The 19,507-nt window shown below is 28.6% G+C and overlaps 1 protein-coding gene across 1 annotated transcript in view; it reads right to left on the reverse strand.

The window, feature by feature from the left end:
- The window catches only part of LOC123297959 (aminopeptidase N-like), an 89,938-nt gene extending 85,620 nt beyond the window's left edge, over window positions 1-4,318 (reverse strand). The window contains exon 1 of the mRNA XM_044879803.1: window positions 4,031-4,318. Within this exon, the coding sequence (XP_044735738.1) occupies window positions 4,031-4,052 (22 nt within the window). The 5' untranslated portion in view covers window positions 4,053-4,318. The remainder of the gene's footprint in view (window positions 1-4,030) is intronic.
- Between the last annotated feature and the right edge of the window lie 15,189 nt (window positions 4,319-19,507).

The raw sequence follows: 19,507 nt of genomic DNA on the forward strand, positions 1-19,507 counted from the left end.
AAATAGGATTTAAATACTCGATCACACACAAAATAGAGGAATATAAAAATGATGATTTACTTTCCAGTTTTGAATAAAAATTTTTGTAATCGTAGGCCCAAAAAAATAGTATGAAGGAGACTTTCCGACCACAACTACTTTTATAATAAGTTTAACGTGTCTATGTACTTGTGTATCTGTTTGTCCGTCGGTGGCATCGGGGCTCCGGACCGGGTGGACACATTTTGATTTTTGGTTTGTTTGCAAAATAATTTAATCGAGAGTTTTCTTAGCTATGTTTCAAGAGCGAGTTTAAGGTTCCACCCCAGAACAAGAAGAAAAGAGGTGATAATCTTCAAACGGCCATGGTTAAGAGCTAAGTTTTCTTGAAACATGGCTTAAAACACTCTCGATCAAATTACCTTTCAAACAAAAAAAGGAAATAAAAATCGGTTCATCCGTTTATTAGCTACGAACCTACAAACGAAACGATCAGTCCTGATTTTGTATCGGGGGTTTCTTTAACTTTTTAATCTATGTGTCATTATTAATACAACTACGACTATTTTTAATCCAAAATCTTTCAAATGGAGTGACGACTTTTTTGTGTAGTCTATTTGTAGTTTCTAAATTTTATTTTATTTTAAAACTTTTGGTAGAAAATATCAGTCTGGATAGAATTTAATTATTTTTATTTTTTAATTCTTTTTGATTTCTGTCACTGTTTGTCTGATTAGTTTATCATGATGTTTTTTGCCCATAAATTTATGGGCGTACTATTATAATTGTATTACATTATATAGGATATTATTCAAATTAACGTATCATCTTTCATTTGATATCGAACACGACTTTGTCAAAATTCTTTTTTAGTTCATTTCTTTATGGTCTACTACGCGCACTGTATTTCCTTGTAAATTTCACTTGTTTCTTAAAACAATAGCCTGTCGAGACAATCCAACCAATAGAATTAAAATCCTTTAGACACAGTTGAGTTAACAAACCCTAAAAAATTTATATGCTGCTAAACACATAATTATTCTCTTTGTTTGTGAATTTTTACTTTTTCTGATATCTGATCGTGCGGGAATACTTCAATTTCGTGCACGGTTTTATTTTTCTACATGAAGTATGATAAGCTATCATTTGAAAATATTATATAAGAAATAATTTTCATATACAATACGTAGGTATAATGTCTTTTTTTGCATCTAACAGCATATTAGAGTAAAATTATCAATAATATCTAATAATATTTTGCCAATACGTTGTTAATAATTCATAAAACAAATAAATAGAACAGTTGTAATCATCATAAACACATTGATTTTTCATAAGTTTTATAATATTAAAAGCATTTTCTTGTATTGCAAAGAAAATATAATTTTTCGGAATTTTTTTATGCTAAGGTAGTAGGTATTGGAGCATCCAGGATCATTTTTTTATGATTGTCTTTGTTAAATTCATTTTTTTAATTTGGCGTTTGGTTTTGTTTTTCCGCCAACAGCTATATTTAGGGAAAAAAATTATATCTAAAAATTAATTTAATTTAACATTAATGACACAATTACAGATTTCTGTAAAAGTAGTCATTTAACATTACCATAAATTACAGATTTATGTAAAAGTAGTCATTTGACATGATCATAAATTACAGATTTCTGTAAAAATGGTCAATATAAAATATTTCACAGCCATGTTTTCTGATATACTCAATGAATAATTACGACTATTATTCTATTATAGAAACTTTTCATGCATTTTACCTCTGTAAAACAATCTTTACCATTATTTCGAGTGTCATAGAAAGAGGATAAGCGAGAGCAATCTTTATCAATCTTTTCTTTTACACTCAATATACAAACTATCAATTTTTTCTTTTACAGCGAAGAGGGTGAGTATCACTCTAGTTTTGATATATTTGCCCGTGATACCAGCTAAATAATTTTACGAAAGTTGTTACTGCTTAGGATGAGCTCTTCAAATTAATTCATAGAAATTATTATTATTTTTTAATGACTTCGACATTGCCATACTACCTTAATTATTATTTTGTATGCATAAATTAAATCAGTAAAAATAATAAAATATACATTTCAAGGAAATTGAAAATTAAGTCATAAAATCTATAAATAATTTTTGGGTGAAATAAACCAAAAGTTATTGTATAAAAGTGTTATATATTTTATGTAAACATTATCGGAAACTATTTTAAGTATAATGACGTTTTGCAACATATAATTTATATAATCTGACAGTGTGTAGTGATGTTACAATATTACACCTCTCCTGAGGGTGTAACTAATGGCCTGATTGGTAATATGGTAATAAAGCATTTTGGAAGGCAGAAATGTTTTCCTTTTTAAGAGTAATTTTCCTAAAAACTGCCCCTTTGACTATTACAGTTGTTTTCTAAGACTCGACAAAAATCGTATACGATAATAACCCAGAGCAATTTCGTTATCTGAAATTTGGAACACATTTATGATAAATATGACCTGATTTTTTCAACGCTTCCACCATATTTGATATAAATACGCTTTAATTTCAAATTCGAAATTTAAAAAAAAAATACTTTTTAGGGACAACCTTTTATTGTAAGAAAAAGTAGAGAATAATTTTTTTATTGGTCATTCATACATGACTATTGTAAAAGCTTATGGCGCTCCGAATTATCCTTGAAATTTTAAATAAAACGCATCCATATTTTATAAATAGTTTTGCTTGTGAGTGATAAGAAAAATTATTTTCTACTTTTTAACACAATAAATTTTGGTATTTATTTAATTTTTTTTTTATAGTTCTAAAAATATTCAGGTATGAATTATAAAATTTTCTAACAAATTATAACTTAGGAAGTGTAAAAAAATTAAAACAAATAAACAGTTCAAGAATAATGGCCTTGAAAATTTATTTAAAGATGTAAAAAAGTGGTATTAACAAATTATATATTCGATAATTCTTTGAAAAATGAAAATTTAATTACACAAATTTAACAGTTTTATGTTTGTAATAATTTGACTAAACAACTCCTACGAAAAATAGTTATCCAAGCATTTTTCAGCTTTAATTATGCCCTTTAAAAATATACGAGTGCCAGAGCAATTTTTTTTTTCAGATGAAGTTTAAATCAATTTTGAAAATTTTAGGGGGGATTGCCCGATTATTTAAATAAATATAAGACTTAAAAAATAGGCAAATATGTTTTTATATATATCCCCAAAACTAGTCGGTGGAAATTAAAAAAAAACTATTTAAATTAAAGTTAAAACCTTAATAAATTATTGAAAACAACAACGAAAACCGTTATGCCCGACTAATTAAGGATATATGAGCACGGTAGTGGGGACGAAAATTAAAAAAATACATTATTCTGATGGTGAATTATGTTATAACTACTTCATAGTAAAAGACGAAAAGTAAGAATAAAATTTTTCGTAATCTGGAGTAATTTTCAAAAAATCGAAAATTGAAAATTTTATTTAATTATTTAGCTTTCGATATTTCGAAAACCAATGCAGATATCGAAAAATTTTATTCTTATTTTTCGTCTACATTCATGATCTTATAACAAAATTTATCATCAAGTTTAAAATAAGGTACAAATAATTTCAACCACAAGTTTAAACATTCCTTGGCGCTGGTACTACCTTAAGCAACCATGTTGAGAGAACAATAATTTTGAAAAGACGAACGATGCTAAAGTATTGGAATAAAGCCTATATGTTAAAATATTTTGAACTACATAAAATCGAAAATGAAAATATTTATCAATCAATCAACACGGAAGTGAAATTTCATCCGCGTATAAAAAAAACATTAACAACATAATTTTTATCACACCTCAAATAATGAAAAACAAATTTTTCTCGACAATTGAAAATTGAAACGGCGCCAACAAATAATCATTTCAGAAAAACATGCGATTATAATATTTTGAAAAGTAAATAAACTAATAATTCTATTAAAGCTATTTACAAAAATATATAAACAAACAAACTGGAAATAAAATAAAATAAATTAAATTAAAATAATTAATTAATTAGTCTACCTGGATCCTTGCGTTTATTCATTATTCTGCTGGAATTAATTAAAAACACTAGAATAAAACACTAATGAAACACTATTTAAAACACTAGTAGAAATGTGTTTTTAATATAAATTTAATTTAAGAGATATGAATTCAATGAATACTGTAGTATTACTGAACTGAATTAAAATAAAGCGTCGCGGCGCACACCACGCGTCGAAATGTCTGTTTAATGTCGATGGTAAGTTTTTATTTTGTTATCACGCAATATTGATGGAAGTATATAAGTTTGTATATGGAATTCATCTATCCAATCAACACCGTTTTTTTTTTTGTTTTATTAGAAAGTACAAAACGGCATTGCGAATGTTTGAATTTTTTGTTTATCTAATTTTTGTAAACTTAAGGATGTACGATTCATACCGTCCAATTCATTTAAAATGAATCAACTACAATGTGGTATGAAAATATACGATTATTACAGTCTAATTGATTTAAAATGACTCAAGCTTAATGTGGTAGACGTGATCAAAAAATACTGAGACATTAATGGCTGTTGTCTTGCTGGCAATATTTCAAAAAGGAAGAAGATTTTTATCGTAACACACAAGTGTTCAAATCGAACATTCAAATCAAACAAAATCTAGCCAAGATATCAAAAAAATTTTGTATACTCTATGACTTCATTAAAATCCAAAAAAATTGATTTTGCTCTATCACACCCAAATTTTATCTTATTTTAATAAACCAAGTATGTAATCCCACTAATTTTGGGTCATACTTATCAAATTTAACGTTACTGTAATATTTTTTAAAATTTAACTATCATGGTTTCAACATTTGGCCCAAGGAGTGGTATAGGCGACTTACTAACACGAAAAATGGAAAATGTGACCCAAAGTTGGTATGTTTCAAAAAAAATTTCATTCAAATCGAACCAAATTTAACCAAGATATCCAAAAAATGATTTTTTATACTCTATGACGTCATTAAAATCCAAAAAATTTGATTTTGCTCTATCACACCCCAATTTTATCCTATTTTAATCAACCAAGCATATAAACCCACTAATTTTCGACCATTATTTTCAAATTTCTTGTCAAATTTAATGTAGCTGCAATATTTTTCAAAATGTAACTATCATAGTTCCACATTTAGCCCAAGAAGTGGTACAAGCGACTTACTAACACGAAAAATGGAAAATGTGACTCAGAGTTGGTAAGTTTCAAAAAAAATTTCATTCAAATCGAACAAGATTTAACCAAGATATTCAAAAAATGATTTTTATTACTCTATGACGTCATTAAAATCCAAAAAATTTGATTTTGCTCTTTCACACCCCAATTTTATCCTATTTTAATAAACCAAGTATGTAAACCCACTAATTTTGAGTGTCCTGTAGCCGCACGCTCTAAGCCATACATATTTATTTTGTAGATTTATTATTTTGATGTAGGCTATGTTTAGAAGTTAATAATTTTTTTTGTTAACAAAATACAACTCGGTTGAGTTTGGAAAGACGAAGATTTTTGTGAAGCTCGTGAAGAGTTACATATTTAGCAGCAACAAACAAAAAATTTGACGAAAACAATTTAAAAAACATAAAATTCACATTGCGATAACGACACTAAAATTACTTCACAGATCTTAACTTCTAATGCACATTATTTGTTAACTTCATCTCATAAATAACAGACACTTACTGAAATATTTACATACTTTACATAACATTATTACTAATTTTGCATGTGTTTTTTTCTTAAATTTAATTTTGTATGAATTATCTTGAAAAGGTCAATCTATGACCCTAGAACAAAAATAAAATTTAGAAAAAAAAAATGCATTGACAAATAGTTCTTTAAATACAAAAAATAATATTGAATTACAAATTTTAAAGAAACCCCCGACTTAAAAGCAGGACGGTTCGATTCATTTGTGGTATCGTATCTCCTAAACGGATAAATCAATTTGGATTTTTTCAATGGATCGAAAGTGTTATTAGATAAGTTTTAAGAAAATCTACTCGATCTTTTGAAGGTCATTGCTTCTCTTTGCTGTTGTTTCAGGTACCGAACATAATACTCGTACTTAAAACATACCTAAGAACACTCTCGAACAAGTTATCTTTCAAAAAAAAAAATCAATCAAAATGGGTTCATCTATTTAGGAGCTACGATGCCACAAACAGCCACATAGATACACATTTAACTTAACCCTCTTTTAAGTCGGGGGTTAAAAATAAAGTGAAAACTTCGTTTCATTAGATTGACTTTCACCTACTTGTAAACAAAGTTAAGAAATCGATTTCCATCCTCTTACTTACGTCCCGTTGTCTTGAGTAATCCACCACTTTTTTAGTCTTCGCTAATCCACTGCCTGTCTTTTTATCGAGTATAGAATAAAACTTTACACTCAGGGATACGGGTCTACAGGGCCCTTCAATACGCGAGGTTTATTCCATTTTAACAAATTTCAAGTGGATATGCCCAGTAGTTGTTTCATAATTATACAGGAACGTAACTTTTTTGGGTGGATAAAAAGTATCGTATGTGTTAATTCAGTTAATAAACTATATGTGTGCCAAATTTTACGAAATTGTACGAAATTGTACGAAATTGAATAACAAACATCCAAACATACAATCTTTCGCATTTATAATATAAGTAGAATTTCTTCTTATTTTTGTATACTTTTGTATATACAGAAGAAAAATTGTTTTATTCGAACAATATAGAATGTAGGACAAATCGTTCGAATCGATTATTTTCTGTGACAAAATATATTTGTTTTCTTTCTATTTGATGGCATATCCTGCTGATATGTAAGATATGGGTGGTCTTCGAGTTTACACTGCAGGAAATTGAAAATTTTTATTAGAAAGAATAACAAGAAATTTAATTAGGCAATGTTTGAAATGTTGAAATTAATTTTGCAAAATTGGATAAAAAGCCTAGCTTTATTTTTCTATTATAACCCCCAAAATGAAATATTATCTTAGTTAAATTTTTGTTCATCGAATATTAAATACTCCATTTAATATGAAAAAAGTCGGCCAAATGATCGCTTCTAAGCCTTCTCCAAGAACTTGGTGGATATTAGCTTTTAAGTGCTCCAATGCTCGTTGTTAGGTGATACGCACGTCTTTACCTTATCTCCATTACTTACAGTTTTTCTTGAACTTTGAAAAATCTATACACATTTCTTACAGAATTGTTAGTTCTATAGATCAAGTGAATAATTTGGGCGTAAAGCGTTTTTGGGCGCTTTGAACATTAAAGAGTGATTAGGACTCTTGGGACATAGGTACTGTATTTGCAAAATCTGCTTCATAAAGCATCAAACAATTTTGGGATCAGAGCTACAAATTGAATTATAAATATTAAATATTTCTTGTGGTAGCGCAAGGAAAGAATAAAATTTAAAACTTATCAATAAAAAAATTATATCTTTACCTTTTTCTATTCCCGAACCCTTCAAATTATCATCAGGATTAGAAAAATAGCAAAAAAGCAAACAACTATCCCCGGCCAAACCATGATGGCCATTCCAACCAAGAAACTTCCAAAACTAAGTCGTAATCAAAATCAGTCAATCTATTTGAAAGACAGTGCTACCAGACATATTTAATTAATTACTTGAATTATGAAAAATTATTAACTACTCAAAAATCGCTCGTGATTTATACGTTGTCTGGGTTCGTGCTAGTAAATACTTTTTTTAAAGGCACTAAACAGATGTTCGGGTCTTGTTTTTTTCAAAGGTCAAGAAATGGTGCGCATAGCTGGAGTTACCTTATTAATTTTGTGTAAATCTAAACGTATGATTATTGTTAATAATAATAATTATTTTGATTTTTAACAAAATTTATTGCATTTTATGGTTAGCAAAAATCGTTTATTTTATTTCGAAATAATAACCAATAAAAATAAAATCAAAAACGTAAATGTAAATATTTATTTATAACATTCATAAATTAGTATTAAAAGACCTATTTTTTTCACCTCCTTTTAACAATTCATTATTTGTAGTAATCATAGTGTTGGTATCACTGTCCCTATAATTTAAAGTAAAATGAGCAGAAGAGTAGTCAGTATTTTATCATCATACAAAAATATCAGTACTGATTGTTTCAAAAATGACATGTATTACACAAGAAAACAGTATATTATACCGAGAAACATGGATAATTACGTTTTATAACTTCCTCCGAGTTTTATGTTTGGTCACAAATCTTAATATAAAATCCCCAATATAGGTCTGAAAATGAAATAGAAATTTCCAACGGTTTTTACATGTCGCATTCAGGACAATGTAAAGAATGATCTAATTTCAGGTCCTTTTGTTTGTAACTCTGTAAATGTTGACTGCTGTGCATTCAATTTACCATAAGAATCGCTTTACTAGCGCACAACAGCACTCACTGCTCAAAGTTTTATTGCAGAAATCAATTTTGTAATATTAACTTTTCTTAAATCCCAAAATAAATAAAATATCCAAGTTTCGTCCTCATGGGTAGATTTTCATCACCAAATATTTCGGAGTGATAAATTTCATGCCAACATCATCAAAATGCATGGATCGTATCCGCATCATCCTGCTCAATAGGCTTTTTCGTGACTCTCTACTGGATAATCAAACTTGATTTAACTCAACATAAAGTTGGTTTGGGATTTATTTTTGGCTTCCATATTTAAAATTACAAATAAAATTGTTTGCATAATCCTTCTAAATAATGGATAACTTAGTACTTTATAGATTAATACAATATTATCTTTCATGTGTATAGATACACATGAAAGATTTAACGGAGTTGTATACAAAATTGAAGCATTTTCCATCGGTGGTAACTATAATTTGGTAACGTTATTTAAACTTTTTTTTCAATCGAAAGTCCATATACAACAAAAGGTTTTTCTAACGACATGAAACTAAAAGTATTTTGCACAAAGTTGTGCAAAGAGGTTGTGCAAAGACCGATATAAAGTTTTTAAAAAAATTGTAGAAACATTGATCTGTTAAGGTAGTACAAGCACCAAATCAATTGTCATAGCTTCATGAATGTAGACGAAAAATAATAATAAAATTTTTCGATATCTGCCTTGATTTTCGAAACATCGAAAGCTATTTTCAATTTTCGATATTTTGAAAATTAAACTAGATATCGAAAAATTTATTCTTACTTTTCGTCTTATATTATCCAATTATTACATAATATTCACAATCAAAATTGAAAATATATTATTTATTAATTAGTGTCCCCACTACAGGGCTCATATCTTCTTCTTCTTAATTAGTCGGGCACAACGGCTTTCTTTTCTTTTATAAAAAATATTCCTTATAGAAAAATAAACATCTTTTGTTTTATACATTTTTTGTAAACATCACTGTTTACCCGTGAGAACGGAAATTAAGTGTAAATTATATAGTATGCATTATATGGGAATAATCATCAGTTATGTGTGTGTGATATTTAAGTATGCGTGGCTATCTAAGAGTTGCTACCTTTCTTTACTTACAAGACGTAAAAAACAAACGATTTCGTGATCAACATTGTCTGTACATGGTATTTCAATAATTAACCTAGTAAATTGTTTGTTTTCATTTTTTTACCATCCATTAGATCCCTGCTTTGATTGGATTTCTTCTAATATGGATTTCTTCTCATACCTTCCGAATGCTAAACCGTACAGTTCTTTTTATTTAAACAATATATTGTATTCACTTAAACAAATTTTATATACCAAATAGCATTGTTTTTAGCTTAATATAATAACTTTCTTTTCGATATACATTTATTCTAGTTAAGTGATAATACGATAATTGACGTTTTACTCGCAATATTAAGGTGTGTTTTGTATATAAAAATAATAAGGGTAGGATTACTATATAGGTATATACGTTCTTCATTCTCAATAAAAATAAAGTTTATATCGAAAAACTCGTATGACGTATTATTAAAAAATATCACAGGTAGTTAGAAAGAGAACGATTTATACAAATACTGTGTATAAATCATACATTCAGTTTTATGCGTTTAGTTTTTATGGTTAAAACTAATTACAGTAAATGTTAGAAATAACATCATTGTATGCTTATATTATGTAAAAGTAACTTTTCTGATGTTGAAATCATTTGATTGCTTCTTCTCTAATATTCTGGCGGATTTCCTGCAGTGTTTCCAGTCTAAATAGGCCTGTTAACTAAATTTTTTTTTATCACTTCAGGTGATGAATTCTCACTGCACGGAGAGAAAAGTGAAGTTGCTTTTTGAAAATCTTTAGAAGTACGCAAAATATTGCCGTCATTGTTCGATATCATCGTATAGAGATCCATATAAAAGACAAAAAAAGCTTCTTTTTTGCTACAAGGAGATGGGAAATAATCTTTGAATTCTTATTACTTCCTCGTTTTTTAATCAATTTTAATTTTACTTTCCAATTTTGCCATGATATCATCTAGTTTTACATTTTTCTGCGAAATAAGGCATATTCGACATCAGGTAACTACCGTATTGAACATATTATTTTCTTAATGTTAATTTCCACGGCTTTTTTCACAGCATTTCAGGATATTTTGCCCTACAGTTTTAGTGCACTAGCTTTCGAGTGCAGATGTCTTATCGTTTCTCCTTTTCGTTAAGTTGAAAAAAACTGCACATTGTGCTTAACAATTGACCTAGTTGATTAAGGCCAACCTGGTTGGCAAGCGCCCTAGTTTCGACTGTGTGTATTTTTCAATTTTCTCTAATAACTCGAAAGTTTATTGCCCATATAGTTCTCCTTTCTCCAAAAACTAAATTTTTTAGGTTGATTCTGAAAGTACAGTTTCCTGGAATTACCGCTGAACTTATTCAGATAAGGCTCATCTCATGCTTTGATAATCATTCTGTCCTTCTGTTATCAATCTTCGAGCACAAGCTCATTCCGTCTGTCCGTATTCATGTTTGTTCATTCCACGTCATGTGGAATGAGGTTACAGCGTAGTTAAACCATTCTAGCCGTAACGTATCCATGACAGCGCTTTTGGACAAACCATCTAGTAATGCTCCATTTAATATGAAAAATTATTTCAGCCTAATGGCCGCCTTCTGAAGCAGTTTATTAGTTCGAATTTTCTATGATTTTTCACAAATTTTGGGAGGTTATTTCAGCTATAACTTGGAGGATGTTAGCTTTTAGGTGCTTCGACGTTGCAAGTTTGTTGAAATAGACACGACTCTTAAGATTATCCCCACAAAAATAAATCCAAGTGCGTATTCTTACGCACCTTACCCTATCTCTAATGCTTACAAGTTACACGAATATTTGCACAATGATTGCAAATTATTCACTCACTTAAACGATTAAATAAATCAAAATCTTCTTATAAAATTCTATATACAGTTCTTACAGAAGGGTTATTTCTTTGAGCATTGTTAAACGTTAGTTAAACGATTTATATCGTAAATGGAATGTTTGAAACTAACATTTGACGTTTGAAACAAGCAAAAGTATTCACAGCATTCTAATTTACAGAGTTACAAACATAGGTAACTCAAATTGGCTCACCCTTTACTTTCCCAATACAAAATATCATCAGAAGCATTTCCTGTCAAAGATATAACCGCCTTTATAAGTGTCTTTCACTACATTGAGTTTATCGTAAAAAATAAAAGTTAAAGGTAATTTGTACCAATTTGGTATAATAATGACCTAAATATAAAAATGATCTTATATGACATGGTGAATGCATTCAATTTGTAGTAGGGTAGTTTACTTAGTTCGCTAGTTAGTTAGGTATATATGGGGGTTCAATTTAATAAATCACTGACAAATCACCAGACATAACAAACATTTAAACTACCCCTTATTAATAACTTTGTATGTGTTGGTTGGTGGTGTTTGTTTGTTTTTTATGTGACCTATTTAGTTTTTAGAAAGTATGTTTATGGGATACCATCAATTACCGACCGACTTGATTTTAATAAGGTCATTTTATATATATATGTTTATATGATTTACGTTATTTGTTGGTGTTTTTGCACGTAGACAATATCGTGATGAACAATTTTTATTGTAAGAATATTAATTAGTTCATGTTTATGTGTCTGTAGGTAAGCAGTTAAAAATAAATATCAAATTAAGGGTAGGTGTCATGGACGTAGGCATAAAGCGGCAGAAATTATGGTAATGTTTTCGAGAGTTTATTTTATGGATTAATTTTGGATATATTTCTTTCAAAGTTGAACTTAAATACGGATAAAAAACGTCTTGCATCTGAGAGTGGTTGTTTTAATTAACGCAGAATACATGAGTTAAAAATAACACATCAATTTAAAATTTAAAGAAACCCCGACACAAAATAAGGTCTGATTGATTTTTTTTGTAGCGTCCTAGGTTCTAAGCAGATGAACCGATTTTTTATTTTTTTTATTGAAAGGTAATTTGATCTTCTCTCTCTTTTTTAGTTGTTATCAAGTACAGAACACCCCTCTTTGTTAGTCGAGGGTTAAATTTCATAATTAACATCATACTGGCGGATAAAACCATAGACAAGCCTAGCACTTAAGTTGGCTGAGGTAAAAAATTTTGGGTAATTATTCTTAAAAATGTTAAGAAATCGCAATTTAAAGTTCACAATTAAAGAAATCTCAAGTAAATTTTTATGAAAATCATGAAAGTTTTTCAGAAAATAAGTGGCCGAAAATTAACACTAGTTCTTGTTGAATGAAGTGATTAATAAAATTACGACTTTTTCTTACATTTTCCTACATTTTAATTGAAATTTTCAGTCAACATTTTTTTTTTTTATACAATATTAAAGCTTTAATCTTTAACAATCTTTAATTTCCCATAAGAACTAATGATAACTTACGGTAAGTTCTTTTCTGAATAACTTGCATTATTTTCAGATAATCTTTTAATATGTTTAATTTTAACTTGTTTACGTACAATTTCTCAAAATTTTATGTTAATGGTGTTTTTTTTTTCTGTGGCAACTCAACAATCTTAAACGAGTGAAATTGAATAATTTAATTATGTAGTTGAAAACTATACTTGATGCGTTTTATCGAGGCCAACTTTTAGAACTTTAAATTATGTTTTCGAATCTAATAGTACAATTTAATTGATTCGAACTTATATTTTTGCTAAATATAAGTTATTTTAAATCAGAATTAAAAGATCGAGATACTTAAATTGAACTAACTGTGTGCTTTGAAAATGCACTTTGTTTTTTGAAATGCTAGCCACGATAAAATTCATCAAGTACAGTATCTAATATTTTTGAGCTTAGTCCCAAATTGAGTGGTCGATTTTAAATTTCCAGTCAGCCACTTTAAAATTATTTTTATTGCCTTTTTTTAAAGCGTATGTATGAAATAATTATTACAGTTTAAAAATAAAAATGTCCATAAATTCAATCGTGTCGTTTCGTCACGGAGACATTGTTTTAAGACAGACAACATAAATTACTTTATACCCACAAAAATTTAACAAAATAAACCAAAAATTAGGTGTGTATCACCGTCTATTATTATAAATGTCTGTCTATGTAACAAGACATTGTCTATATTTAATAACAATGTATTGTTTACATGTAATAAACTAATTTTACATATTTTTAAAATAAACAAATTTTTCTAATAAAACATGCAATATTATTACGCACTCTAGCTTCTGTCTGCAGCTTCATTGCGTGGATTTGCGAGAATAAAAGAAAAATAACTAAAATTTACTTCAAAAATCTCAATAAATCATTTAGTTGGCATAAGTTAAGTTGGCCCTGATCCTAAGATGGCTCTCCAAATAAGTTTAAAATTCGCGTTCATGTTCGGTTAGTGCCATAGATAAAACTGCAACTTCATATCAAAAAGATCCGCCATTTCGGCATTATTTTTTGGCTAGCCCTTCACTGAGCAACTTCAATTTTAAATATACAAAGATTATTGTGTTATAACCTTCACTTGATATGTCACTTACCCTCCTTTTGTTAACAATTTCGTTTAACCTCTAAAATTATCAGTGTTTCTCTACTATATTATGCATGTATTATACATAAAAACCTTCCTCTTGGATCACTCTATATATTAGAAAATCGCATCAAAATCCGTTGCATAGTTTTAAAGATCTAAGCATATATAGGGGCATAGAGACACAACGGAAATTGACTTTGTTTTATACTATGTATTGAAGAAATTCATTGAAAGCATAATATATAACCAAAAAGGATAATATTTGCTGCCAGTAGTATTTGCAAAGGCCATAACTGCCGAAACGATTGAAAAATCGGAGATGCGTTCAACCTCTTCCACAATTGCAAAAAGCATGACTTTTGTTTCTAAAAAGCTCTACTTTCATAGATTCGTCACTCGAGGCACGGTTTAAACGTAAATCTTTTTATAACTCAACTTATCTTTACCAATTAAAGGTTTACCGTTTAAATCGTGAATACAAGAAGTTTGAGTTGTTTAGATCTGCTGGGTTTAGATTTGGAAACGATGATATCAAAAACACCCCGCATCTAGGAAGTTGATGGACTAGCCAGAATGTTCTAGAATGTCTAAGAGGGCTATTCCAGGCAGAACCTTCAAGGATACGTATTAAGTGATTGACCCCAAACCCTTAAACAGTTTACTATCCTTTAAAAGGTTCTAAAATTAAAATTTAAAAATACTAATGAGTAATAAAGTGCGTGTTGAACTTGAACCTTTCCGTCACCATATTATGTTTTTTTTTTTTTACTTTATTGTCTATTTATTTTTTTGATAACATTATTGTTATTATTTGTATTGTAAAAAAGGAGTGGTAACTACTTGCTATATAAGTACATACTTAAAAATTTTAAACTTTCGTGTGACATTTTGTTTTTCTATAAATCTTTTCAATTATATATTTTAAATGGATATATAAAGGTGATTTTAAATTCTATTCACAATATCGTTTTAATTGTTTATATACAAACCCTTCTTTTGACGTAAAAATCGAAGTGATTTTAGACGTGTACATATCTAAAAGTCTTAAGAGAAACGTTTGTATAAAATTTGGGGAAAACTATAATGCAACATTACAATAAAAAAATAAAATGTCGTTATCTCGTAAAGAAGTAATTTCGTGTAAAACGAGAAGTTTTTGTAAATGAATAGATATGACCAATAAATGCAAATAAAACCAATAACCGTTACGCATTCTTTTTGAACTGCAAAGACTTTATATTGACTAATATTTTGATACAACAAGTGAAAACAAACAATTGACTGAGTTAATTGTTGAAATACCATGCATAGTCAGTGTTGATTTCTTTATCACATTACACATACAAACATGTGACACATACATAACTGATAATCAAGTATAGTACATATTATAAAATTTCCGGCTAATTGGCGCCCTCACGGGTAAACTGTGATGTTTACGAAAAAATGTTTCAAACAAAAGTTGTTTAATTTTTGAAAAGGAACATTTTTTACATTTTAACTTTTGTTCTATCTCTAACGGTTTACAAGATGGGTCCTGCGGACCCAAGACCCAATTGACCTATGATGCTCATTTACGAATTTGACCTCACTTTTTACGTCCTGAGTACGCTGTAAAAATTTCAGCTCGATATCTTTTTTCGTTTTTGAGTTATCGTGTCCACAGACGGACGGACGGACGGACAACCGGAAATGGACTAATTAGGTGATTCTATGAACACCTATGACAAAATTTTTTTCCTAGCATCAATATTTTTAAGCGTTACAAACTTTGGACTAAACTTATAATACTATGTATATTTCATATATGCATGGTATAAAAATGGTAAAATTGGTGTGACGATTTATGGATGACCCCTTATTTATATAGTGAAAACAAACAGTTGCCTGAGTTAATGGTTGAAATACTCTAGATAGTATAGAGTATTGAAAGTGCTGAATATCCATGCTTGCATTGTTTTTAATAAATTATAAAATTTTAAAAAGGATTTTCTTCGACAACACTATTTGAAGGTATCTGCAAATTTTCAACTATACCTATCTTTTATAGTTTTGGAAAAAATGGCTAAGTTTTGCCTAATTTAAACCCTCACAGGTGTAAGCAGTGATATATACGAAATAATGTATCAAATAAAAGTTGTTAATTTATTTTATAAGGACCATTTTTTACACTTAAGGTTTTGTTCTATCTCTTACGGACTTAAGACTCGGTTGACCTATATTGCTAATTTACGAACTCAAACTCACTTATACGTCCTGAGCACGCTATAAATTTCAGCTTGATATATTTTTTCGTTTTGGATTTATCGTGTTTAAGAAACGATAGTCGCGCGGACGGACGGATAGCCGGAAGAGGACTAATTAGGTGATTTTATGGAGACCTATACCAAAATTTTATTCCTATCATAAATATTTCTAGGCGTTACAAACTTGGGACTAAAATTACTATACCTTGTTATATATATTTCATTTGTATAGGGTTTAAAAAGTATAATAAGTACACAAATATATGATTAACCCTGTATACATGAATAAATCTTCAAATTTTTTTTGTAACGAATTTTTTTGGAATCATTCAGAACGTAATAAATATATCAAAAATTATGGATCTTTACTATTTAGTCACATTTGAATATAATATACACATATAAATTATATTAGAATTAAAATTTCTATAATGAGTTATCCAGGCATGAATCGTTTTTAATTTGAATCAAGTTTTGAAAGAAAGCCAACAAGCTTCGACGCTTCTTGATACAATCACTTCCAATTTTTATATTCATAAATTGTTGTTTTTTTTTTTTCTGTTGTGTAATTGCTTCCATAAACGTTGGGAAATAAAACAACAGAATAGAAGTTAAATTTATTGATCGTTAAGTTCCTTTTTAAGGGCACAGCTGCAACTACGCGGTTGAACATTGATGTAAAATTATATTCGAATGGAAAATTTAGGAAAATCTTTATTTTCAGTTCTTATAATTACCAATGAAATACAAATTTTATCTCTTCATCTATTTTCTGGTGCCGAAAACTATATAGACTATTTAGCACTTGAACCACAGTTGAAACAATTTTCCCCGTTGGTTTAGGCGTGAATCTGGAAGAGACTTGGATTCGACTCTTATTATGTGTGTATTTTTCAAATCTCTCTACTATAAGCTCGAAAGCCTTTTGTCTATATAGTTTACGTTACGCTATCGTATCATAAAAAACATCAATTATAATCGAAAGATTTTTTGTTGTTTCAATTTGTATAAAAAATTTAGTAAACAAACATAAATAATGTATCATTTGATCCTTAATTTTTTATCCGCATACTAGAACAAGCCTTTGCCCTGATGTCGATTTCAATGATGTCGATCTTTCGTTAAAACTTGAAAAATGAAAATTGATAAACATGAAAATTGATAAACATGAAAGATATAAGCAATTAAATAATTTTATCCACATTCTTCTTGCAAACACAATTTTGATATGTAGTCTCTATAGTAGTCGCAAGTTATGACGTGCTATTTTCCTTTCTTACTATTTTTACATTTAAATCCTTCATATTTCTCTAGTTTTTGATGTTATCCAAAAATTGATTTCATACGATGTTTAGGCTCAACAACGAACGTCGATGGAGGCAATAACAAAATTTTGGGACAAAAGCCTATTTGATAAAGTACATATGTGATAAATAAGTGGAAGCATTTCAAAATTCAATTAATTTTAGATTAAAAATTCTATTTTCTTTAAGAGTTGGATAAATCTACCGGATTTTGATAATGAATTCGAAAAATTTTAATTTGGCCCTATACATAACCTCATAAGGACACGCGGATCCATTATTCAAATACGCGGAGTCATTATCCAAATCCGATAGATTTATCCAACTATAAATAGTAAAAGTAATTTTACAACCAACCTATGTAGGTATTAGGTACTATACTTTGGTTTAAGGTTCTACAACCTTCTGTGGCTCAAAATGTTCGTATATTGTGTAAATTCGGATAATGTGAATAAGATATTGTAAAATTTCTACTTGTATATTTTTTACAGCGAGAATATCCCCATGATTTAAATTATATGTGATTCATTCAAAAGTGATACACAAATTTGACAACTCAATGTAAAAAAATCTCTAAAAATTATTACCATCATTTAATAAAATGTTTTAATTAATTCATTTGCTATATATTGTTAATTTATTCATTATTATTTTTTGTTAATATTTTTTTTTTTTAATTCATAAGTTATTTGACTTAAAAACAAACATGAAATTTTGACTATAAAAAAAATGTTTAAAACAATAATAAATTATTTTTTATTATTACATATTATTTGTATTGTGAGTCATATTTTAAATACGTTTGAGTAAAAAAGAAAAAATTTAATTTTTTTAAGAGTTTTGTCAAGTTTAAAAAACCCAAAATATCTTAAAAGGAATGACCTCAAAGTGACTAAAATTTTTATGAATCATAAAAGTCACGTATTACAAAAAAATTTTATTGTTAATTCTTTTTGTTAATAAACTGATTTCAAAATTGATTTTTATGTAAAACTAATGGATCGGGAGTCGTTGAAAATATGTTTAATTATAGTTATTTACGATAAAAGTGGCATAAGAACATTATTAACGCACTCATGCGAAATTTGTACAAAGTGGGACATCGCAGAAGAACGTAAATAATGCGTTATCACATGTATGTTGTACAAAACTTTATCTAAGCCTCTAAAATGTGAAAATAAACGATAATTATTCTTTAAAATTTGTGTTGAGTTATTGAGAAAAAAAGAACGTTAAAAAAGTTACTACAGTAATCGAGTTGAAAATGAGTGTGTAATTTCGACCCTACAGAGGTATTTTTTGCACGCAAAATGGGCCAGAATAAGAAATTATGTTTCACCATTATCAGGAATTTCGATCCATTATAATGTATTTAATAGGAAATTTTGTCGACAAACCTTATTATCTTCAACTCGACGAAAATACCAAAAAGTAAAATAACTGAAAAACTCTAATTTTTTGAATTTTTGCCGATTTTTCGTAGGGTTTCAGTGTGTAAAATAAAATTTTCGAACTTTTTTGTTAATTGGACTCTATTCCGAGACGATTGGTGACGTGAGGATGTGTTGCAATGAAAATTTTGAAGTTTTCTGTTCTTTCCTTTAAGTTTCAAGCAATTTTACGCTGAACGCCCAAAATCTCATCTTTCTAGCATGTATAGAATAAAAGAACGAAGTTTCCAAGAGTTTTTCCGAGTTTTTTTAAAATTTACGGTGGGGTTGTAATGAAAAAGTTGAAGTTTTTCGATTTTTTCCGTATGTTTCAAGCAATTCCCTCTAAAAATTGCATTCTATCATGCCTAGAAGTCCTTTAGAATTTGTATCGGTAAGTGAGCCAGTGTCCAGTTGGGCTATAAAGTATTATAGACAAGATACTATTATTGTTACGATCAACAATTTTAAATTCAATTTTCTTGCAAAGCTTTCATAAATAATACAAAAATTGTTGGACTTTTCTGCAATAAAATTTATTTGATTTAGAGAGCACTATTGCAATT

The sequence above is a fragment of the Chrysoperla carnea genome, chromosome 1, assembly GCF_905475395.1.
Source record: "Chrysoperla carnea chromosome 1, inChrCarn1.1, whole genome shotgun sequence".
NCBI classification, from domain to species: Eukaryota; Metazoa; Arthropoda; class Insecta; order Neuroptera; family Chrysopidae; genus Chrysoperla; species Chrysoperla carnea.